Source organism: Loxodonta africana, chromosome 11 (genome assembly GCF_030014295.1).
Source record: "Loxodonta africana isolate mLoxAfr1 chromosome 11, mLoxAfr1.hap2, whole genome shotgun sequence".
Taxonomy (NCBI): domain Eukaryota; kingdom Metazoa; phylum Chordata; class Mammalia; order Proboscidea; family Elephantidae; genus Loxodonta; species Loxodonta africana.
In genome coordinates this window covers 21,505,910-21,527,813 of record NC_087352.1, presented here as the reverse complement: position 1 = coordinate 21,527,813, position 21,904 = coordinate 21,505,910, and the positions used below count along the sequence as shown (strand labels likewise).

The following is a 21,904-nucleotide window of genomic DNA, read 5'->3' as shown; positions in this document are numbered from 1 at the left end:
CCTCCGCTATCACTTACATATCCAATTCCCTACTCAATCTACTCTCCCACTGATTTCACATTTTTGCATCCCAGTCACCTCTCATCAACACTGCCTTAATCCTTGCTTTGGCACTTTCCTTCCCCCATCTTTACAAACCTACAGGTGAGTGTCTCTGATTGCTGGATGTGCTCTTAGATGAGGCTAACTAATATGTCTCTCATTGCCACGAAGGACTAGTGCACATCTCTTTCTATCTGCACCTCTTCCTGCAGGGCTTTTACACGTGCCTCAGCAGCTAGCTGGGCCTTGGTGGCCACCCGAACCACCCAGAGCAGGTGCTGTCCTAGCTTCCTTCCCACACTTATGAAAGTGTATGTCTTCCCAGAGCCATTCTATACTGCTTGGCATTTGGGGAGCACCCTCGTACTCACAGCAGACTGCACACATCAAGCATATGGGTCAGACCTCCCCACATGGAGGTTGCTGGCCAACCTGGGATTTCTCCTGCAGATGCCTCATTCCCATCACCATTTCCTCAGTCTCCTGGCTGGCTCACCAATTGTCCAGGCATGGACGAGTAACTCGAAATTTGCTTCAAAAATTGGAGAGTGCTGAGAGACTGAAGAAAGAGGTGGGCAATTCCAATGTGGCAGCAAAGGAATTTTATTAGAGAGACATACGACATGGTCCCTGGTGGCCACAAGACCAAAGCAGATCTCCGTGGTCCACAGTGGGACAGCAGAAGTTTTACAGTGGTCAAAGACAACAGTGGCTACAAGCTAGAGAGTTACATAAGACTGCCTCAGCAAGGTCACAAATCCAGGATTGGAAAACAGCAGTGAACAGAAACAGCAGTTAACTAACAGAAAATATGAAGGCAGCCATGTTCTGCCTCACAAAGCCTGCTTTCCCCTTCAGTTTGTTACATCTAGCCCCTCCTACAACTAAAAAGGAGACACAATGGCTGGTCCGACTCTGCATTTTGGAAGCAACATATCCCTCATTTGGATGTGCTATTTCGGCCTATTTATCAAGCGACTTGAACAGCTGCTAGCTTTGAGTGGGGTTCAGAACAAGAAAAGGCTCTGCAACAGGTTCAGGCTGCTGTGGAAGCTGCTCTGCCATGTGGACCATGTAATCTGGCTGACCCAATGGTGCTTGAAGTGTCAGTGGCACACAGAGATGTGGTTTGGAGTCTTTGGCAGGCCTGTATTTTTGAGTCACAGCTCATACTCTTAGGATTTTGGTGCAAAGCCCTGTCATCTTCTGCAGATAACTACTATACTTTTGAGAAACAGTTTTTGCTGTGTTACTGGCCTTACTGGAGAAAGAACGCTTAACCATGGGCTACCAAGTCAGTATGCTGCCTGAGCTGCCCATCATGAACTGGGTGTTGTTTGATTCACAGTCATAAAGTGGGACGTGCACAGCATTGCTCCTTCATTAAATGGAAGTGGTGTATACGAGATCAGGCTTTAGCAGGACCTGAGGCCACAAGTAAGTTGCATGAGGAAGCGGCCCAAATGCCCATGGTCTACACACTCCTGTCACATTACTTGCCCTCTCCCAGTCTGCACATATGGCCTCATGGGGAGTTCCTTATGATCATTTGACTGAACAAGAGGAAACTCATGCCTGGTTTACTGATGATTCTTCTGTGCAATATGCAAGCACCATTTGAAGGCCAGCAGAGAAGTAGATAGTGTGGTGGGGGGTGGAGAGGGGGATGGCTGGTGTCAGAATTAGTAAAAATGTTGGGGGTGAAGGTATGTTTGATCTCTACCTCATAGGAAACAGTTTTGGGGTGATGTTCTTGATTCTTAGTATCCTCCCTGAAGTTACACAGATTCTGATGCTACCACTACTATTATCTCGTTACAATGCCTTAAAAATTATTGAGAGTAGAAATGAGGCTGTTGGAAACATGATAATCTAACTTTACTTCCTTTAGATTTATATAAAGAAGAATAGGTCTCCCTACCGAATGCCCATTGAAATCTTGTAGAATTAATTCTTCTGTAGGTGAAAATGCACCAAATGCATTTTATCGGGTTTGTTTCCACACCTGAAAAAATATTTTGAAATAGAAAACAAAGAAAATAGGTAATATAAATAATTTTTAAATTAAAAAAATATGCTTTCTAGTTATTCTCAAGTATCAAGTGAATTTTAAATTACATTACATTTACAAATTCAGTATTTCAACAAATGTGCCACCAAAGTTTATCTCAAAGCTTATCATTCATCTCAAGTATGGAACACAGTAATAAGTATATAGATGAACAAAAGCCCAATTTATATGTATTTTCTAAAGTTATTGCTATTTTTTAAGCAAAGGTTAGTGACCTAAATTACTACATCCCTTAACCTTCCACGCCCCACGACGAAGGTGTGGCGCTAGGAAAAGTGACAGGAACTGAATATAGGGTTGAATCGGTGCCTCCTGGGTGCGTGAGGTATAGAAATGGAAGTGGTGCTCTGAGAGGCATCAGGATGAAACTGCACATTTGCACACGCAGTTTTGCATTTCACGCTTTAGTCTGCGTAGCCTACACAGACAACTCCAGTGCTTTCTTCATTAAATTGCTCAAGTTGTAATTGCAAGAGTGGTTTCTGGGTCCAACCCCTTTCTCACATGGACCTCCACTGACGTCTCAGAGCCCTGTCTCCTGAGTCAGTACCACTTTACTCATAGGACCCCCGTCTCCACCCATTCAAAAAATAAGCTTCCACTTAAATCGTTTTCAACTTGCTAGGAGGAAAACTCTGCAGCTTCGAATATGCGTCCCACACAACTCTAAGCTTTTGCCTTAAACACTAACTCAAAACAGCACGTTGTTATTGGTACTTTTACTTTTTAGTTGCCTGGGAGTGGATACAGAGCCTGTTCTAGGAGGCGATTCTGGATGTAGGTTTTAACTACCAACCTTTCTGCTGTGAGAAAAGTGCTTAACATTTTGAGCCACCTAAGAACTTGAATCGACTCGAGGGCAGTGGGTCTGGGTTTTTTTTTTTTAAGGACTTCTCATAAAAATAAATAAATAAATAAAGGTGAGGGCCAATATGCAAGCCCCGCCCAGCCTCTCCCAGCCTGCGAGAGCCCTGCGGAGGCCTGGCCGTCTGCACGCCCCGCCCCTTGCCGGTTGGCCGCGCCTTCACGCCATTGCGGCGCTTCCCGCCGCCGGGCGCTCCCGCAGTTTACTGCAGACGCGGAAGCGGGCTGCCTGGAAGTCCACAGCGAGGTGAGTGTATTTCCGTGTTTGTGGTAGAAATGTGCACTTATGTGTCACCATCCTCCACGCGCGGGCCCAGGGATCGCTCTGGACGTTATAAAGTCCCCGCACCTGCCCTTCCCACCTCCAGAGATTTCGGCGCGGCCGGGAGACGTTCCCATCCTTAGTCGCTTCGCCGCCGGCTGAGGTTTCGCGTCCCTTTCGGTGTAAAATTGTACTGAGGAGGGTCTCCGCCCCGGCCTTCCAGCCGTCGGACCGTGTGGGGGACCCCTGCCGCGTCATTTTCCTGCTTAAACCGTTCCCTGAGCCCCGGCCCCCTGCGCTGGGTCAAGTCCTCACCCGGGAGTCCCTGGCGACATGCCGCCCCTCCCCCGCAGTGTTGCCCCAGGAGGGCAGCGCGGGCCGTCCGTGCTCTCCCTGGCTCTGGGGCTCTGAGACCCCACCTCTCCCGAGAGACCCCGACCTCGCGCCTTTCTGTGTATATAAAAAAGCAGTGACTTGTCTCAGACAATTCTGTTTCACCCTCTTCCCTTTACAGGTGTGAGGTGGGTTGGGGAGTGAAACGGAAGAAATTAATGACTGTGTCGCCACGTGGTGCCTTTGAAAAGGATCTTTGAATGTTTATTTTTTAGATGGATTTACTTTTGCCTTAATAATAATTTTCCTGTCAGGCTTATTGAAAAAATGTTTATTGAATTTCAAATTTTCGCTAAATAATCTTGTCAAAAGGAACTGAGTCAATAACAAAATTATTGTCTGAGGTTTATTCGGGTAGAAGATTCACGAATCAGATAGCACCAAACTTAAAATGGAAAGTTACTCTGCCGAGTATAAGCAGTGACTGGCTTTTTTTTTTTTTTTTTTTACAAACTTGGCAGCAAAAACATCTTATGTCTGATTGGCTTATGCCATTTAAGCAGTGTCAGGATCTTATTGGTCAAGGAGGGTTACTTACAGAAAACTAGGCTTAACAAGAGGTTTATTAGGCGTAAGTTTCGGAGTTGCCCACTCCACCACTGATGCCATTTTATCGGCCCACAGGAATCCATTTTTATTTCGGTTAACAATCAGTATCTCCTAAGAGTAATAAACACTCTGTTAAAGTAAAGCAAGGAGATTTATTGTAGGTTAGATAACAGTCCGGACTGGGGCAAATGTTTAATTTTACAGAGAGATCAAAGTTTCCAAAGTGCTGAAGGTGCCAAGACCTCTTAAAGGGTGAGAACAAAGGACTTGAGCTGCACAATTTTGATTGAGCATTACAAACTTAGATTAATACAAGTCAGGTTACTGGAAGTCGGGTTAGGAGGGGGGAGGTTACAGGACATTTCTCTGAGAAACAGCTAGCTCAAGTGAAATTTTTCTTGTCAGCAGTTGCCTAGAAGATCTAGATAAGAGTCAGCATCAAGGTCCTCTTCTTGAGACATTGTTTATGAAACATTGTTTCAGGAAGGGTCTTAATAGCTTCTATTTTATGAAACAGTTCTCTCAGTTTAACTACTGAGAAAACGGGAAAACTTTCTTTAGTTTACACTTAGTCACAGGCTTTAAGGAGTTAAGTACAAAACTCATTGCTGTCAAGTCACTTCCAACGGCGTAGTGACCCTACAGGACAGAGTAGAACTGCCTTACAGCATTTCCAAAGAGTGGCTGGTGGATTCCACCTGCCGACCTTTTGGTTAGCAGTCGAGCTTTTAACCACTGTGCCACCAGGGCTTCAAAGAATAAGTCAGGGATTTATATATATTAAAAGAAATGCAAGATGTAGTAGAGCCCCAAACTCTAAACCATCCGTTTTACTTTAGTCAAGTGCCCCAGCTTGCTTGCTCTTCTGAAATGATCTTTATGGCATCCCATGATGAGCGCATAGTATTTTTTCCTAAATATATTCTTTTTTTTTTTCCCCACATTGACTCCAGACTTCATGAAATTTGTTTTTAAATTTCCAAGTTGTTTTCCCTTTTAAATTAACTGTGCCTGGTTCAAATTATTAGGCCTACATGCTTTCTACTCTTTGTCACATATTGTAAACATTCTTTGGTACCTGGTAAATAATGTTAAAAAAAATAATAATGTGAGACTATCTCAAAACCCACTTTGCAGGAGTATCAGTGACCGTTTATATTAACAGATAAAACCTAGCTTAAGCAGGTAATGAATTAACCAGTTAATTTAACTTTCTTCCTTCATGTGATCTGTTAAAATAGTGAGCTGTGAGCTACAAGTAGATGTTTTCTTCAAGTACCTCTTGTCATCTCTGTGCAGATGATGAAGGCTGGAATGGATTGACATGGAACTTTGTTCTAACAGAGCTCATCAATTCATGATGAAGTTTTTCTTATTATAATAAAATATACATAACAAAACAATTGCCACTTGAACAATTTATACATGTATAATTCATTGACATTGATTATAATCTTCATGTTATACAACCATTATCACTATCCTTTTCTGACTTATTTCACCAACGTTAGCATAAACTCAGTGCCCTCTAAGCAGTAACTGCATGTGTCCCCCTCCTTCCCATCCCTGGTAACCACTAATAAACTTTGGTTGCTATATATTTGCCTATTTCATATAAGTGAGATCGTACAGTATTTGTCCTATCATGACTGACTTATTTTGCTCAGCACAGTGTTTTCAGGGTTCATCCATGTAGTGGCATGCATCAGGACTTCATTTCTCTTTGTGGCTGAGTGACATTCTGTTATATGTATATGCCACATTTTGGTTATCCATTCATCTGTCGATGAGAATTTAGTTTCCACCTTTTGACGATTGTGAAAAGTGTTGCAATGAACATTGGTATACAGGTTTCTGTTTGCATTCCTGTTTTCATTTTTTCTGGGTATGTACTTAGGATTGGGATTGTTGGGTCATACAAATTTGAGGATTGGTTTTCTATTTCTGTAAAGAAGGCTGTTGGAATTTTAGTGGGAATTGCAATTGAATTTATAGAGTTCTTTGGGTGAAATTGACAACTATATTAATAAGCCTTCTAATGCATGAACATGGAATGCCCTATTTATTTAGGCCTTGTAATGCAGCGTCAGGACTCATCTAGCTTCCTTTGGGATAAGAATCAGGATCAGCACAAAGCTGGTTTCTGTGAAGTAGAGGCCAGAGGTACCCCCACTCTCCATCTTCTTCACCATTTCTGACATCAGCTGTTTCCCCCATGGCACTCTGTACTTCTCTGCTAGGTTCAATAATTCACTAGAATGGCCACACAGAACTCAGAGCCCGTACTCAAAGTTACATGGTTTTTTAAGGAAGTAACAGATTACAACTCAGATCAGGATCAACTTGTAGGTTGAAGGAATGACTGAGGATCGGGAAGCACATAGGCAAGGTTTGGAAGACTCCTCTGAGGTGGAGAGCACATCCCTCCTTTCTTCAGTGCAGGACAGCTTCCAACTATGACAGTTCTCTTAGCTACTTTTGGCCATATAAGTAGGTCTTGGCCGTGCAAGCACGCAAGCCCTTCATGGCTGTGCATGCCCCCTCTTGGCCTTGCATTCCTCTCTGCCTTCAGTTTCCCCACCGTTGGCCTCTTCATTGCTAACTGGCCCCACTCATGGCTAGTGTAGCAGCCTGCTCAGCTCTCAGCTGCTTTCCCAGCAGCAGCTTTCTGTCTTCACTGCTGCCTCTCTGCCACCAGGGCTCCCTTCCAGGCCGCTTTTCACTAGCTCCCAGCTGCTGGGCCCCTTTCTGCCCCTTTTCTGGCCCTCTTGCCATCTTAAGTGTTATCAGGCCTTGACCCATATTACAGCTGTTTTAGAAGGCTCCGCTTGCAGGGACCCCGGGTCCAAACTGCTCTATTCCAGGCTATTGGTCTTGAGGTTCCATCCTTGCCTCTTCTCTCTAGAAAACCTCTGTGGGGTTGGCTGCTTCTATAAACAAATTCCTTGTCAATTTCAAGCCATGGCCTACACAGCAGGACCACGAACTGACCAATTCCCTTGATGAACTGCAAGTCATTCAGTCCTGTTGGTTGGATTTTCAAGCCTCTATTTGAATAGCAAATCCTGCAAGGTGCGTGAAATAGACCAGTTGCAGAGCAGACTGTGGCCCAGCCAATCATTTTTGGTGAAATTACAAACCTAAGGCCATATAAAAGGGAAATCCATTGCACTGTAGGCCTCCTTTAATTTCTTTTAATGTTTTACAGTTTTCTGTGTACAGTCTTTCACCTTGGTTAAATTTATTTGTAGGTGCTTTATTCTTTTAGATGCTTTTGTAAATGGAATTTTTTCCTTAGTTTCATTTTTACCTTTCTCATTGCTGATGTATAGAAACCAGACTGATGTTTTTATTTTTTGGATGTTGACTTGTCCCTTGTCGTTTTGCTGAATTCATTTATTAGCTCTAATAGTTTTCTTGTGGAATCTTTGGGATTTTCTATACATAAGATCATGTTATCTGCAAAAGGAGATAGTTTTACTTTCTCCTTCCTGATTTGGTTGCCTTTTTTTTCCCCCTAGCCTAGTTGCTCTGTCTAGGACTTTTCAATACAGCATTGACTAGCAGTGGGGAAATTGAGCTTTCTTGTTTTGTTCATGATCTTAATGGGAAAACTCTCAGTCTTTCTCCATTGAATATGATATTAGCTGTGGATTTTTCATAAATGACTGTTAGCACTTTGAAGATATTTGCTCAGAGAGCTTATTACCTAAGCTGAACCCTCATTCCTTTTCTGGGAGACGTGTCCTGAGGCGTCCAGAGGACCATGCTGATTTGTTCCAGTAACAATTTTGGTGGGTACGCTTCCAGAGTCTGCAATGGTACTTGTACATTGCTGGAGGGTCACTAGAGGGTCCTAGCCTGGCACATGGGGCTGAAGCCCCAGTGGGAGCAAATTTATTAACCTCAGAGCCTCAGGTAGTACCTTGGTCCACCCCCCAAAGAAGTCTTGCTGGTATCGTACTGAACACTTAACACTTGTGCAACCAACACCTTTGACTTCTTGAAAGCTTGCTGCTGTTCAGTACCCCAATCCCAAGAGGCATCTTTTTTTTGCCAGTTAATTCTGAAGCACTGGGCCAAGTGGGGAATAAATACTCTCAATATCTTAAAAGCTCTGTAGAGGACTGCACTTCTTTTGGCCTCTTAGGGTTGAGGTAATCTTGTATTTTATCAACCATGGCTTCAGGCAACACACGGGTCTTAACCGATGACCCCTAGGAATTTTACAGATATACTTGGCCCCTGCACCCACAGCCAAAATTCTCCCCTGTAGGTGGATGATTAGGGTGTCTAGACCCTCCTGTAGCAGAGAATCATCTGTTGCAGTTAACATGATGTCATCAATGTAATGAAACTAATGGACAATGATGGGGCAGGTGAAAAGAGGCCACTGGCAACCACACCATGGCAAATGGGAGGACGTTATGTTTGGGACTGCAGCATGTATAGGAGGGACCGCCTCATTAAGCTCTCTGTAGTGCATGGTCATATGCTAGGACCCATCTGGTTTCTTCAAGGGCCACACAGGGCTATTAAAACTTACTGTTTTTAATTCTGAAGTGGTTTTACTGATTTCCTTACATCCTCTGGGCAATTTATATTGCCTGGTGTCTACCACTCTCCTTGGTGGAAGCAGGGTCACTGGTTCGCATGCCAAGTTCCCTCACAAGACTGCTTTTACCACTGTCACCTACAGCTGGAATTCTCTCACAGATGTGGTCAAGGTCAGTCTCATGAGGACACCCACCCCTAGAATGTATTCTGGTATTGGGGAAATATAAACTTGGTACTTTTAGGGGGAGTATGTCCTGTTTGTAGGGTCAGGAGTACCTGATGTACACAGATAGATTTTCTGTCATAACCATTAACCGCCAAGGGGGTGTCCTTGAAACTGTTCAGGATTTCCAAAGATAAGGGAGCGTTCTGCCCCAGTATCAACCAGAGGCAGCACTCGCTGCTTGTTTGTTTTTGACTAATGTATTGTGACCTCTGCATGGGGCCTGCAGGGCCCTGATCTGCAAGTGACCTCGACCCCACCCCTGGTCCCTAGGGATTCGTGGGGTCCACTGGGTGCCAAGGGGTACTTCCTCACTGTAGGGGGTGGGGGCAGGCAGTGGAACCCAGAGGGCGGTATTGTTGCTCCAGCTTCAGATTCTTCCAAAAGTTAACCAAAACCTCATTCAGCTGTTTATTTATCTTTTCTACTGCCATTCCAGCAGCTACTAAGTCCATCCACACCTGCTTTTGGGTTATTTTCAAAGGGCTCTTACATGGTCATCTGACAGGGTTTTTGGCCTTTCTTTTCTCTCTTCCTACGGCTCGCATCCCCTTCTCTAGCCCTCTCAGTTTCACCCAAGTCGGCTACGGCTTGTCCCATCTGGTAGACCATCTGGCCCACTAGGGAACTAACTACAGCCACCAGGGTGTCGTACCAGGAGGGCAGGGCTGCTTGTAGGATCTTTTTCATTTCTGCAGTGAAGAGTTCATTGTCTAGTCCCTGAAAGTGCTTGGAATAAATGGCATGACACATACCTAGCTCTTGTATTAGCTGCTGTAACTCCTTTAAGGAAGACCACTTCCCAACAGTGCCAGGAAGACCCCCCTGATTTGACCACACCCTTCTATAATCCAAGATGATCCGTGCGTGAGGGCTTGTATGCCTTCTGTTCCAAGCTGCGGATAAGTACTGCCCGAGGGTAGGCGAGTGGTTATACTACTCTTTTTTTCTGCCTTGGCTCCATTTGAAGAAGCACCAAACCAAAAAACCAAGCCCATTGCCATCGAGTCAATTCTACTCATAACAACACTGTTAGACAGAGTAGAACTGCCCCATGGGGTTTCCAAGGAGCGGCTGGTGGATTCGAATTGCCCATCTTTTGGTTAGCAGCCAAACACTTAACCACTGCACCACCAGGGCCCCTAACGAGACACAGTCTCCTCCGGTATCCCACAGATGTAGTAACTAAGCTGAAATGATTTCCTTTCCCTTCTGTTGGAATTTTTCACACAGTTCAGTCAACTCAGTGGGGTGTCATGGAACTCACAGGTGGGATTTCTTGTCTGTAGTCATCGGGCTCGCAGGTAGCTTTCATTTTATGGGTGATGAGTGGCCATGCCCGGAGGGGCCACTCTGCAAAGTCAGGCTCTTCCTTGACTGTTACTTCCATATCTGAGTCACTACTAGATGCACTCTCCTCAGGATTCCATGTTTTTGCATCCCAGTCACCTTTCATCAGCACTGCCCTGATCTTCGCTTTTTGGCACTTTCCTTCCCCCCATCTTTACAAATCTGCAGGCGAGCATTTCTAGTTGATCATCCTGTTCGTGGATGCAATTGCTCGATACGTCAGTTGTGGCCGCACATCCCTTTCCAACTGTGACAATTCCTGCAAAGCTCTTATACGCTCTTCAGCAGCTAGCTGGGTGTCAGTGGTCAGCCAAAAGACATAGAGCAGCAGCCATAGGGTATTGACATATTAAGCAGCCAAGTCCACAAATAGGATGATCAACTAGAAATGCTCTTATGTAGGTTTGTAAAGATGGGGGGAAGGAAAGTGCCAAAGGCAAAGATCAGGGTAGTGTTGATAAAAGGTGACTAGATGCGAAAGCTACTTTCTTGGTTACTTTTCCAGAGTTATGAAGGCTCTTGTTTTCCCTCAACTGTGCTATGCCACTTGGCATTTTGGGGGCATCTCCTAACTCATGTGGTGGTCCCACACACATCAAGCATATGGGCCAGACCTCCCCACATGGAGGTCACTGGCCAACCTGGGATTTTTGCTGTAGAGGCCTTGCTCCAGCTCACCGTTTCCTCAGTTTTCTGGTTAGCTCACCAACTGTCCCAGCATGAACTTGAAACATGAAACTTGCCTCCAAAAATGGAGAGCACTGAGAGACTAGAGAATGAGGCAGCTCCAGGTGGCAGCAAAGGAGTTTATTAGGGGGACTTACACATAAGGCAGGCCCTAAGTGGCAGCAGGATGGAGCAAATCTCTGCTCCCTGCAGTGGGAGGGCAAAGGTTTTATAGTGGTGGTGAATAATAGTACCTATGTGCCAGGGACTTACATAAGAATGATTCTGAAAACAGTAGAGAACTACCAGAACACATGAGGGTGCTCATGTTGGCCTCACAAAGCCTTTTTCCTCTTTAAGACAACAGATGTTATCTTAAAATGGGTGAGGGAATACAGTTCCCAAAATTCCCTTGGGGTGTGAGAGAAAATTAGTTGAAGATCCCTGCCCTTCCTGATATGCTTTCCCAGGACCTCTCTGACTTCGTCTCCTTTTTGTCTTCTTGCTTACTTACTACTGTCGCCAGCCACACAGGCCTTTGTCACTTCCTACTACCAGAATCTCTAACTCCTCAGGGCATTCACATGGCTGGTTCCTGAGGCTGGAACTCCCTGGTCCCTCACATACATCTGGCAAATGGCCATTCCTCCCTCATCTCTTTGTTCTGGTCTTACCTTCTCCAGGCAATATTCTCTGACCCTCCTATTGCTGCCGCACCCTTACCCTCATTCCTGGCCCATAATACCTTTTCTGCGCATTTCTCTCTGCTCCTCCTTCCACTGCTTGGCTCCACACAGAATTGTTGATGTGTTTTGCTAACACATCCCTGGGCCCCTCCGTAGAGATTCTCCTTCAAATATTCTAGGTGGGGCCCAGCCTCTAGAATGATTTAAGGTGCCGCAGGTAATTCTAATCTGCATCTAGCTTTGAGCACTGAGGCTCTGCATTGTCCATTTCTGGGTCTGAGACCAGTCCCCATTCCAGTGGAAGGGGTAGAAGCTCTGCTCTGCTTGGGATTTGGTGTCAGAGTAAGTTCTATGACCTAAATGTGAGGATCAGTTTAGCTCAGATCCCCCTGCTGCAGTGCAGTGTGTGGGCAGCACCAGGCAAGGAGGACAATAAACTCGCCTATTGGTCTCTGTGTAGGAGTTTGTTGTCCCTGAATCCCTTGTGGTACAGCAAGAAGCAGGGACTGACTGTCTTCTCCCACAGTGAGGTCCTCCTCATATGTGTGGTTAGTGGCACGGGAAAGGGATGTATTGATTCTAAGCATTTAACAGCATATTTTTGACACTCAGGGTTGACTTTTCAAGACTCGTCTTACCTGAGAAAGACGTTTGGAGGAATAAGAGATTAAGAGGAGTCCGAAATGGCTCTTTCCCAGGTAACAGTCCTCTTCTCACTGGATGGTTCTTTCCTCTCCTTCCTGAAATGCTGTCCCGAGAACTTGCTCATCTCCTCTGACTGACAGGTCCTTCCTGACACGTTTGCTCGCGCTCACCCAGGATTTCAGTCAGTCCCCTCTCACCTCCACACAGATTTCATTTCATGGTGTGACCCAGTGACTTGGGACTTGGGAAGAGGCTTTATTTGGGGAGCATCATGGGCAGGGCTTCACACCAGGCCTGATGGGAGTTGGGTTGGACTCAGTGATGGTGGGTAGCAGGGAGTGCTTAGTTTCTGCATCTGCATGCCGTGTCAGCTCTCTGCGGGCCACAATTAAGGCAACCGCACATTTATGTGCCGTATTAATCCATAGGAACAGCTGAAAATTCTGGAAAAGAAGACTTAGAAACCTACTTGGCCTGATTTTTAATACATTTATGGCTAAGCAAGTGCATCTGTGTTACTGGTTCCAAAATATTAATGATTTGGTATGGAACGGGAAGTTTGGTAACAGGCATCAGTGATAGAGGATACTTTATTCCATAGTCACTTTTAAAATATGAAATCTACCTAAATGTTTACTAGCAGGAGATTCTTTAAATCATTCACAGTACATATGCATGGAAAATCAAGACCCAGTTTTCACTTCTCTGAATCCAAGTGTGTTCATCGGTAGGGTATCAGCTGTAAGCTCAGGGGGTCCCAGCTTCCCTGACTTCCGACCTGATAGCTTCTAATACTACCTTGGGTTTGGTAATTTGATAGAACAGCTCACAGATCTCGCAGAAAGTACTATCCTCACAATTACAATTTTATGGTAGATAAAAGGATATAAGAGTCACATAGGGTGAGGTCAGGAAGAGTTCTCAATTGGTATTTCTGTATCCCAAAGGACGTGCTACCCTCCCACATGCACTGATGTTTTTCACCAACCAAGGAGCACACAGAGCATCAGTGACCAGAACTTTTATTCAGGATCTCATGTAATTCAAGCTCCAGCCCCTGTCCTCTGAGTTGGGTCATGTAACAATGGTGTTGTGGGGGCATCTGACCACCTCTAACTTCACAAGGAGAAAGGAGAATCAAGGTCAGCTCCCCAAGGCTGATTACTGTGAGGCAGAAGTCAGACATGCCTCCACCCTTCAACCTTTTTACCAATTCTGGTACTAACTGTCCCTCCCACGACACTCTCTACTTCTCTGCTGAGTTCAGTAATTTGTTGCAAAAACCACAGAGAACTCACAGACAATACTCATGATTATGGGGTTTATTAGGAAAGTAACAGGCTACCATTCGGGTACAGGAATTCTCAGGACAGAGTTCTTAGATCAGGACAACCTCTTCTCAGCCATGCCCACAGATACACATCCCTCTGACTCTTCAGCCTCTTGGACCCTCAGCCCAGCCTCTGACCTGCTCAGGCAAGTAAGTATTGCAAAGCATTTTCAGCTCTGTCGATAAGTGCCTGGAGGCAACTCACTCCACCAGTAAGCCTCTAGCCCAAAGGTGCTCAACTCTCTTGCTACGTGGACCAGGAAGCCCACTGTGCTGTCTCTTCTTGGTCTCCTGTCTCTGCTGCCACTGTTTCTCTGTTGCATCTTGTTGCCATCTTCAGTGTTACAACTCTCTTTCTCTCTTAAACTAACCAATCCCCCCGTTAGGATTCCATACACCTTATTTACATGGATGCTCCCACCCCCACAAGGGTGTCATGCACCTTATTTACATCATTAGCAAACTACCCAATCCCCTTGGTGGGCCACAAGCCCCCATTTGCATAGTATCTCCACAGTCTGTGTTTGTTGTACTGTGGGGGCTTGCATGTTACTGTGATGCTGGAAGCTATGCCACTGGAATTCAGATACCAGCAGGGTCACGCATGGCAGACAGATTTCAGCTGAGCTTCCAGATTAAGACAGTCTAGGAAGAGGGACCCAGCGGTCTACTTCTGAAAAGCATTAGCCAGAGAAAACCTTATGAATAGCAGCGAAACATTGTCTGATCTAGTGCTGGAAGATGAGGCCCCAGGTTGGAAGACACTCAAAATACGACTGGGAAGAGCTGCCTCCTTAAAGTATTCAACCTTAATGACGTGGATGGAGTCAAGCTTTCAGGACCTTCGATTGCTGATATGGCATGACGCAAAATGAGACGAAACAGGTGCAAACATCCATTAATAATCAGAACATGGAATGTACAAAGTATGAATCTAGGAAAATTAGAAATCGTCAAAAATGAAATGGAACATAAACATCCATATCCCAGGCATTAGTGAGCTGAAATGGACTGGTATTGGCCATTTTGAATCAGAGAGTCATGTAGTCTGCTATGCTGAGAATGTCAGCTTGAAGAGGAATGGTGTTGCATTCATCATCAAACAGAACATTGCAAGATTGTCCTGAATGAAGTACAGTACTGTCAGTGATATGATAATATCCATACACCTACAAGGAAGACCAGTTATTGCGACTATTATTCAGATTTATGCACCAACCACTAAGGCCAAAGATAAGATTTTTACCAACTTCTGCAGTCTGAAATTGATTGAACACGCAGTCAGGATGCATTGATAATTACTGGTGATTGGAATGTAAAAGTTGGAAACCATGAAGGATCAGTAGTTGGACAATATGGCCTTGATAGATACAAATGATGATGGAGATTGCAGGATAGACTTTTACAAGACCAACGACTTCTTCATTGCAAATACATTTTTTACCAACATAAATGGTGACTATACACATGGACCTTGCCAGATGGAATACACAGGAATCAGATTGACTACAACTATGGAAAAAGATGGTGGATAAGCTCAATATTATCAGTCAGAACAAGGCCAGGGGCTGACTGCAGAATAGACCATCAATTGCTCTTTTGCAAGTGCAAGCTGGGAATTCCAGAAAACTTAATTGTGCTCCTGAGGAACCTGTACATAGATTAAGAGGCAGTTGTTTGAACAGAACAAGGGGATACTGCATAGCTTAAAGTCAGGAAAGGTGTGCGCCAGGCAGGGTTGTGTCCTTTTACTATACCTAGTTAGTCTGTATGCTAAGCAAATAATCTGAGAAGCTGGACTACATGAAGAAGAATGTGGCATCAGGTTTGGAGGAAGCCTCATTAACAACCTGCATTATGCGGATGACGCAACCTCGCTTGCTGAATGTGAAGAGGACCTGAAGCGCTTACTGATGAAGATTAAAGACCACAGCCTTCAGTACGGATTACACCTCAACATAAAACAAAAATTCTCATAGCTGGACCAATAGCTGGACCAATAAGCAACATGATGATAAACAGAGAAAGGACTGAAGTTGTTAAGGATTTTATTTTACATGGATCCACAATCAACACCCATAGAAGCAGCAGTCAAGAAATCAAAAGATGCATTGCATTGGGCAAATCTGCTGCAAAAGACCTCTTTAAAGTTTTGAAAAGCAAAGATGTCACCTTGAAGACTAAGGTGTGCCTGAACCAAGCCATGGTGTTTTCAGTCACCTCATATGCATGCGAAAACTGGGTGGCGAATAAGGAAGACTGAAGAAGAATTGATGCCTTTGAGTTGTGTTGGCAAAGAATATTGAATATACCATGGACTGCCAAAAGAATGAACAAATCTGTCTTGGAAGAAGTACAGCCAGAATGCTCCTTAGAAGGAAGGATGGCGAGCCTTTATCTCACATACTTTGGACATGTCTTCAGGAGGGATCATGCTGGAGAAAGGACATCATGCTTGGGAAAGTAGAGGGGAGTGAAAAAGAGGAAGACACTGAAGAAGATGGATTGACATAGCGGCTGCAAGAATGGCTCAAGTATAACAACGATTGTGAGGATAATTCAGGACCGGGCACTGTTTCATTCTGTTACACATAGGATTGCTATGAGTCAGAACTGACTCAATGGCACCTAACAACAGCAGTAACAACACATGGTCTTTGGTGGGAATTACGAGACCGTGGTGAGAAAGTCCATATAAAAGTGATCCATTGCACCGCAGGTCAGTATCATGAGGCTATGTCATGGATTGGTATCACAAGCTTGATGTCTTGACGTGGGTCTTTGTGTCCCGTTCAACCTCCACTCAAGAGTTACCTCAGGAGCATAACTTGCTAGGTTAGATGTCCTCAGAGCCCTCCAAGACAGCCAAGATTGGGGAAAGTTAAAGGTGTTAGAGGTTATCTCTCAAAAATCAAAGACAAAGACCACATTTTAGTAAAGTTAAAGTAAACCCTACAACAGCCATCCCTTGGAGACTGTGGTGTTTGTTCAGGGACTCTCCTCCAGAAGTCCTTTTAGATAAAAATGGCTTCATTCATCCAAGATATAGGAACAGAACTTTGTCATCAGTAGAAATAGAAGCCAATATTGATTGATTGTTATTAAGTACTTTATTTCTTGTATTTTAAACATACATGACGGATATATGTATTTTGTGGTAAAACTAGAAACGATGCCATAAGGAGTAAAACATAAACCTTCTCTATCCTGTCACATCCTCTACCATCGCTCACAGCCTCCATCAGGAACCACTCTTGTCAGTTCTGAGGCAAGACTCTGCAGGTCTTGGTGGATGGCATCATCACGTGGTGTGATTTAACCAGAATTTCTCCAGTGAATGTGGTGTTGTGATATTTTCTTATTTGACATTTGAAAATTATACACGATGTGTTTTGGAATTGTTTCACGTTAGTTTTTTTTTTTTTTTTTTTTTAGTAAACATAGAGGTAGCTTGCTCTTTTCGGTCCTCAATAGAGCATTCACACAGTGAACACAAATGGGTCATTTACAATTTTTTGCTGTTACAGAGAATATCACAGTGGTTACTTCTGAGTATCTTTCCAGATGTCTGCAGGTTCCTCTGGGTTGGGAAACTTGAAGAGTGATTCCTGCATATACGATGCTGCATTAGTGTTTTGATAGATTCTGGCAAGATGGTTTAGAATGTAACATCTAGCACTTAAACATAGAAGACCCTGTGGGAATTGTTTTCATTTGCTTATTTTTTTTTTATTGTCCTCCAAAACGAAATCCCCAGTGACACAATAGATTTCATATCCTGTGATAGAAAAGTATAATAAAGCAGAATTTGGGATATATAACTTGCTCAATATTATCTTATGTGTACCTGTCAGATCTCTCACATCAGCCAACTTGCTTGTGTATCTTTCTCCTTTTATGGTTTGTTATAAAATTAAGAACTCTCCCTTTTCCAGGTGTGAGGTGTGTTTTTTTTTTGTTGTTCTTGTTGGTTCATTTGTTTTTTAACAGGGACTGTTGACATTCAGGGATGTGGCCATAGAATTCTCTCAGGAGGAGTGGGACTATCTGGACCCTTCTCAGAGGACTTTGTACAGGGACGTGATGTTTGAGAACTACAGGAACCTGGTCTCCCTCGGTGAGCATAACTTCCCTTTAGAAGTCGGGATCTACTCTTGCGTATCTGCATTTTCCCTGTGAGTCTCTTGAAAGCCCCTGCTCTGCTGGATGGACTTAGAAATCTCTGCTCTTATGGCAGAGTTGGAAGTTGGTTCAGAAATGAAAAGTGTCATAATATGGCATCGGAACTTTAGCCTTCCCTTTTCTTCAGATGATCTGCCCAGTTCACTCTAGGTCCCTGCTGGTTTCATGCATTAAGTAAGCACAAAATCCTATGGCCAACTTTAAATGTATCCAATTGTCTGGCTTTACTGCAGTGCTTTTGATTGAGTACTTGGAAGAGAGCTAGATATCTACATATAAAAAAATAATTATTCCAAAGGAGGCAGTCAGTGGATGAGCTTTCGAAATACTTTTTTAGAGACATCTGTGATGTTCTAAGCGGAACAAATGGACTGTATTCTGCAAAAGTTACAGCTTTTTTTTTTTTTTTCTGATAAGCAGGAATGTCTCCTTCTGAGATAAATATTATCTCCATTTTGAAGAAAGGGACAAAGCCCTGGACTGTGAAGAAGAAGACAAAACTAGTAAAACATCCTGGTATGTGGGAATGTATCAAGATGTGAACATGGATATCTTAGTTTCTTAGAGCTGCTATAACAGAAATATCACTACTGGCTGGCTCTAACAAGCAGAAATACATATTTGCATAGTTTAGGGTGCTAGAAGTTCAAATTCATGGTGCCAGCTATAGTGGAAGGCTTTCTCTCTCTGTTCGCCCTAGGTGAAGTTTGTGTCTTTTCAGCTTCTGTTCCTTGGAGCCTTGGCGACCTTCATGTGGTGTGTATCATCATCCCCTGTGTTTGTTCTAGCTTTGTTCTGTGCCTGATATGTTCATTTATGTCTCAAAAAGGGATTGGCATAAGACACACTGACATGGCCTCATTAACATAACAAAGAAGTCCCTATTCCCCAATGCGATTATATCAACAAGTATGACGGTAAGGATTTATAACACGTAATTTTGGGGGAACACAGTTCAATCCATAACAATAGATAAAAGGTCAGATGATTAGAGACGAAACCACACCATCAGATATGTTTTGGGAAAACTCTCTCCCAGTAGGAAACAAACCAAACCTGTTGCTGTCAAGTCAGTTCCGACTCATAGCGACCATATAGGAAAACAAAAATTTATTTCTTGTGAGATCTCAAAGAAAATTTTTCTTCCCTACTCTCTCCTGCATCCCACATATTGCTCTCTTCAGATGTATAAAGTTTATCCGCCCGTGATACTGCAGCTGAAGCAGAGACAAAGGCAACATCTTTATCATAACCTCAAACATGCTATTATCTAGTCACTATGACATCTTTGGTGCCATGGTTTTGATAGTGACGAGGAGAGCTGTTTCAAAAGGGCACTCTTATCCTCTTGGTTTTTTTTTCTCTACTTGATTTCACGTGATCCTCAGTTCTCAGTTCACATAGGTTGTAAGCTGAGGCCTCCTTCATCCTGAAGCATCTGTCCAGATTCTTTGCTCCTTAGAGACCTTCTTAGGAGATGGCAAAGCATTGGGTATCTCTTCCTTGGCAGAGGAGCCTACAGGAAATTGCATAGGGCTTTCATCAGACATGTATGAGTTTTCAGGCTCCTTAGACATTTCTTAACTCTTGTTTCTCTATACTTCAAGAGTATGTGTAACAGGAGAGTGAAGTGGGACTTCTGAGATTGTTAACCAGCAGTACTGTGAAGACAGTAGCAGATCCTGTTTTCAGAGTATTCTTAGTGTGTGTTTATGGGGAGAGTACACAGCCTCTTCTCAAGGACCCCACCAATTCTGACGTGCTTACTTTACTCCCATATCTGGTATCTTCTTTTCATGCTCTTTACATAGACTGGGAATGTTGAAACACCTTGGCTCTTTTTCTGTACGTATTCTCCTAAGTCTCTGTCATTTTTCCTGAAACTTGCTGTTGAAGTACATATTCCAGAGTCTGAAATGTCACCCTCCTTTTTCTGTTATGACAACCTACCCTTTAGTAATGGACATCTTGAGGTGGACTTCCCTGAGAAGGGGGGTGCGGTGCAATGAATTACTTAATATGGCCCTTCTAGCCATGATCCTTGTGACTCACACACAGTGATTGAGTGGGACTATGCAAATGATTGAGCGGAGCCCTGGTGGCGTAGTGGTTAAGAGCTCGGCTGCTAACCAAAAGGTCAGCAGTTCAGATCTACCAGCCGCTTCTTGAAACCCTATGGGGCAGTTCTCTGTCCTGTGGGGTTGCTGTGAGTCAGAATCGACACCACGGCACCTAACGCTAACATGTAAATAAGGTATATGGAACCTGTGATGGTTGAGGTTATGTGTCAGGTGTCCCAATATTGTATGGTTATCCTCCATTTTGTATGTTGTGGATTTGGACCTCTACATGTTGGTGAGGCAGGATTGGTATAGCATGTGTCTTGGGTCACTGCCTTGCAGGAGGACGTGACTCAAGTCCCACTGTTACTAAAGTTACACCTTTCCCCGGGGTGTGGCCTACATCTAAGATATATGTGTGCGTCCTGGCGAGGGTCTCTCTCTCTGCATCTGGATCCCACGTCTGTTTCATGATCACTTGACCTCCAGTTCTTGGGACTTGAGCCAGAGGCCTACTGTCTGACCTGCCAATTGTGGGATTCGCCAGCGTCCACAGCCACTTGGGCCGGCGACCTGTCTTGTGACCTAATTCACCAGCTTCCGCAGCCTGTGGTCAGAACTGCCAATTTGTGTTCATCAGCCCCTGCAGTCATGTGGTTTGGGAGACGCCTACACCTGACTCATGAACTTGAGACTTGCCAGCTTCCAGGACTGCGTGAGCCATCTCCTTTATATGGTTCGGCTTCTGAGTTATGTGAGACGTTGCAGTGAATGAGAGAACCCATAGACGGGAGGGAAAGTACTAAGGGAAGAGGGAGTAGTTGATTTTAGAGATGATGGAGTGGTACGGCAGCTTGGAAAAGTTGGACACTCAGGACATCTTTAACCTCTGCCTCATAGGAACCAGCTTTGTGTTGATCCTTATAAAAGAAATTATTCATTCACGGGGTTACTGGGTGACAGAAAATTCTTAAAGAAAAACACTTTGATTAATATATAACAATATTATCCTGCTGAATACAGAAGTACCTTTTCAAATCAGTGAGTCAAATGCTTAGCAAGTCCTAGAATTTTGAGATAGAAAATATTATAAGACCCTGGCTGATGATTGATTCCAGGTGTGTAATCTAGCATCAGGGCCTGTCTACATTCAGGAGGAAGGATGAAAATCAGGATCAACGTAAAGCTGGTTTCTGTGACGTACAGGTCAGGCTTACCTCCACTCTCTGACTTTTTCACCATTTCTCACACTGGCTGTCACCTTGACAGCACTCAACTTCTTTGCTGGTTTAATAATTTGTTGCAGTGGCCACACAGAACTCACAGACCATACTCACAGTCATGTAGTTTACTGGGGAAGTAACAGTTACAGGAAAGGTGTGCGTCAAAATCGTATCCTTTCACTGTACTTATTCAATCTGTATGCTGAGCACATAATCCGAGAAGCTGGAGTATATGAAGAAGAACAGGGCATCAGGATTGGAGGAAGACTCATTAATAATCTGCATTGTACAGATGACATAACCTTGCTTGGTGAAAGTGAAGAGGACTTGAAGTACTTACTGATGAAGATCAAAGACCACGGCCTTCAGTATGGATTACACCTCAACGTAATGAAAGCAAAAATCCTCACAACTGGACCCAATAAGCAACATCATGATAAACAGAGAAAAGATTGAAATTGTCAAGGATTGCATTTTACTTGGATCCACAATCAACCTCTGTGGAAGCAGCAGTCAAGAAATCAAACAATGCATTGCATTGGGCAAATCTGCTGCAAAAGATCTCTTTAAAGTGTTAAAAACAAACAAGCAAACAAATATGTCACCTTCAAAACTAAGGTGCACCTGACTCAAGCCTTGGTGTTTTCAGTTGCATTGTACACACGAGAAAGCTGGACAATAAAGAAGGAAGATCTAAGAAGAATTGATGCCTTTGAATTACGGCGTTGAATATATCATGGACTACCAAAAGAACAAACAAATCTCTCTTGGAAGAAGCACAGCCAGAATGCTCCTTAGAAG

General features: G+C 43.9%; 2 protein-coding genes across 10 annotated transcripts in view; both read left to right on the top strand.

The window, feature by feature from the left end:
* The first annotated feature begins 3,120 nt into the window (after window positions 1–3,120).
* LOC100655338 (zinc finger protein 665-like) overlaps window positions 3,121–21,904 on the top strand; it is a 33,344-nt gene continuing 14,560 nt past the window's right edge. The window contains exons 1-5 of one of the 9 annotated variants that reach the window (XM_064294186.1): window positions 3,121–3,224; window positions 12,276–12,361; window positions 13,712–13,788; window positions 17,646–17,755; window positions 18,241–18,336. In XM_064294186.1, the coding sequence (XP_064150256.1) occupies window positions 12,347–12,361; window positions 13,712–13,788; window positions 17,646–17,755; window positions 18,241–18,336 (298 nt within the window). In that variant the 5' untranslated portion in view covers window positions 3,121–3,224; window positions 12,276–12,346. The other 8 variants (XM_064294184.1, XM_064294185.1, XM_064294189.1 and 5 more) reach the window with 8 other exon arrangements.
* LOC100655051 (zinc finger protein ZFP2-like) overlaps window positions 3,206–21,904 on the top strand; it is a 67,000-nt gene continuing 48,301 nt past the window's right edge. Inside the window, exon 1 of the mRNA XM_064294200.1 lies at window positions 3,206–3,224. The gene's annotated coding sequence lies outside the window, so the exon portion shown is untranslated. The remainder of the gene's footprint in view (window positions 3,225–21,904) is intronic.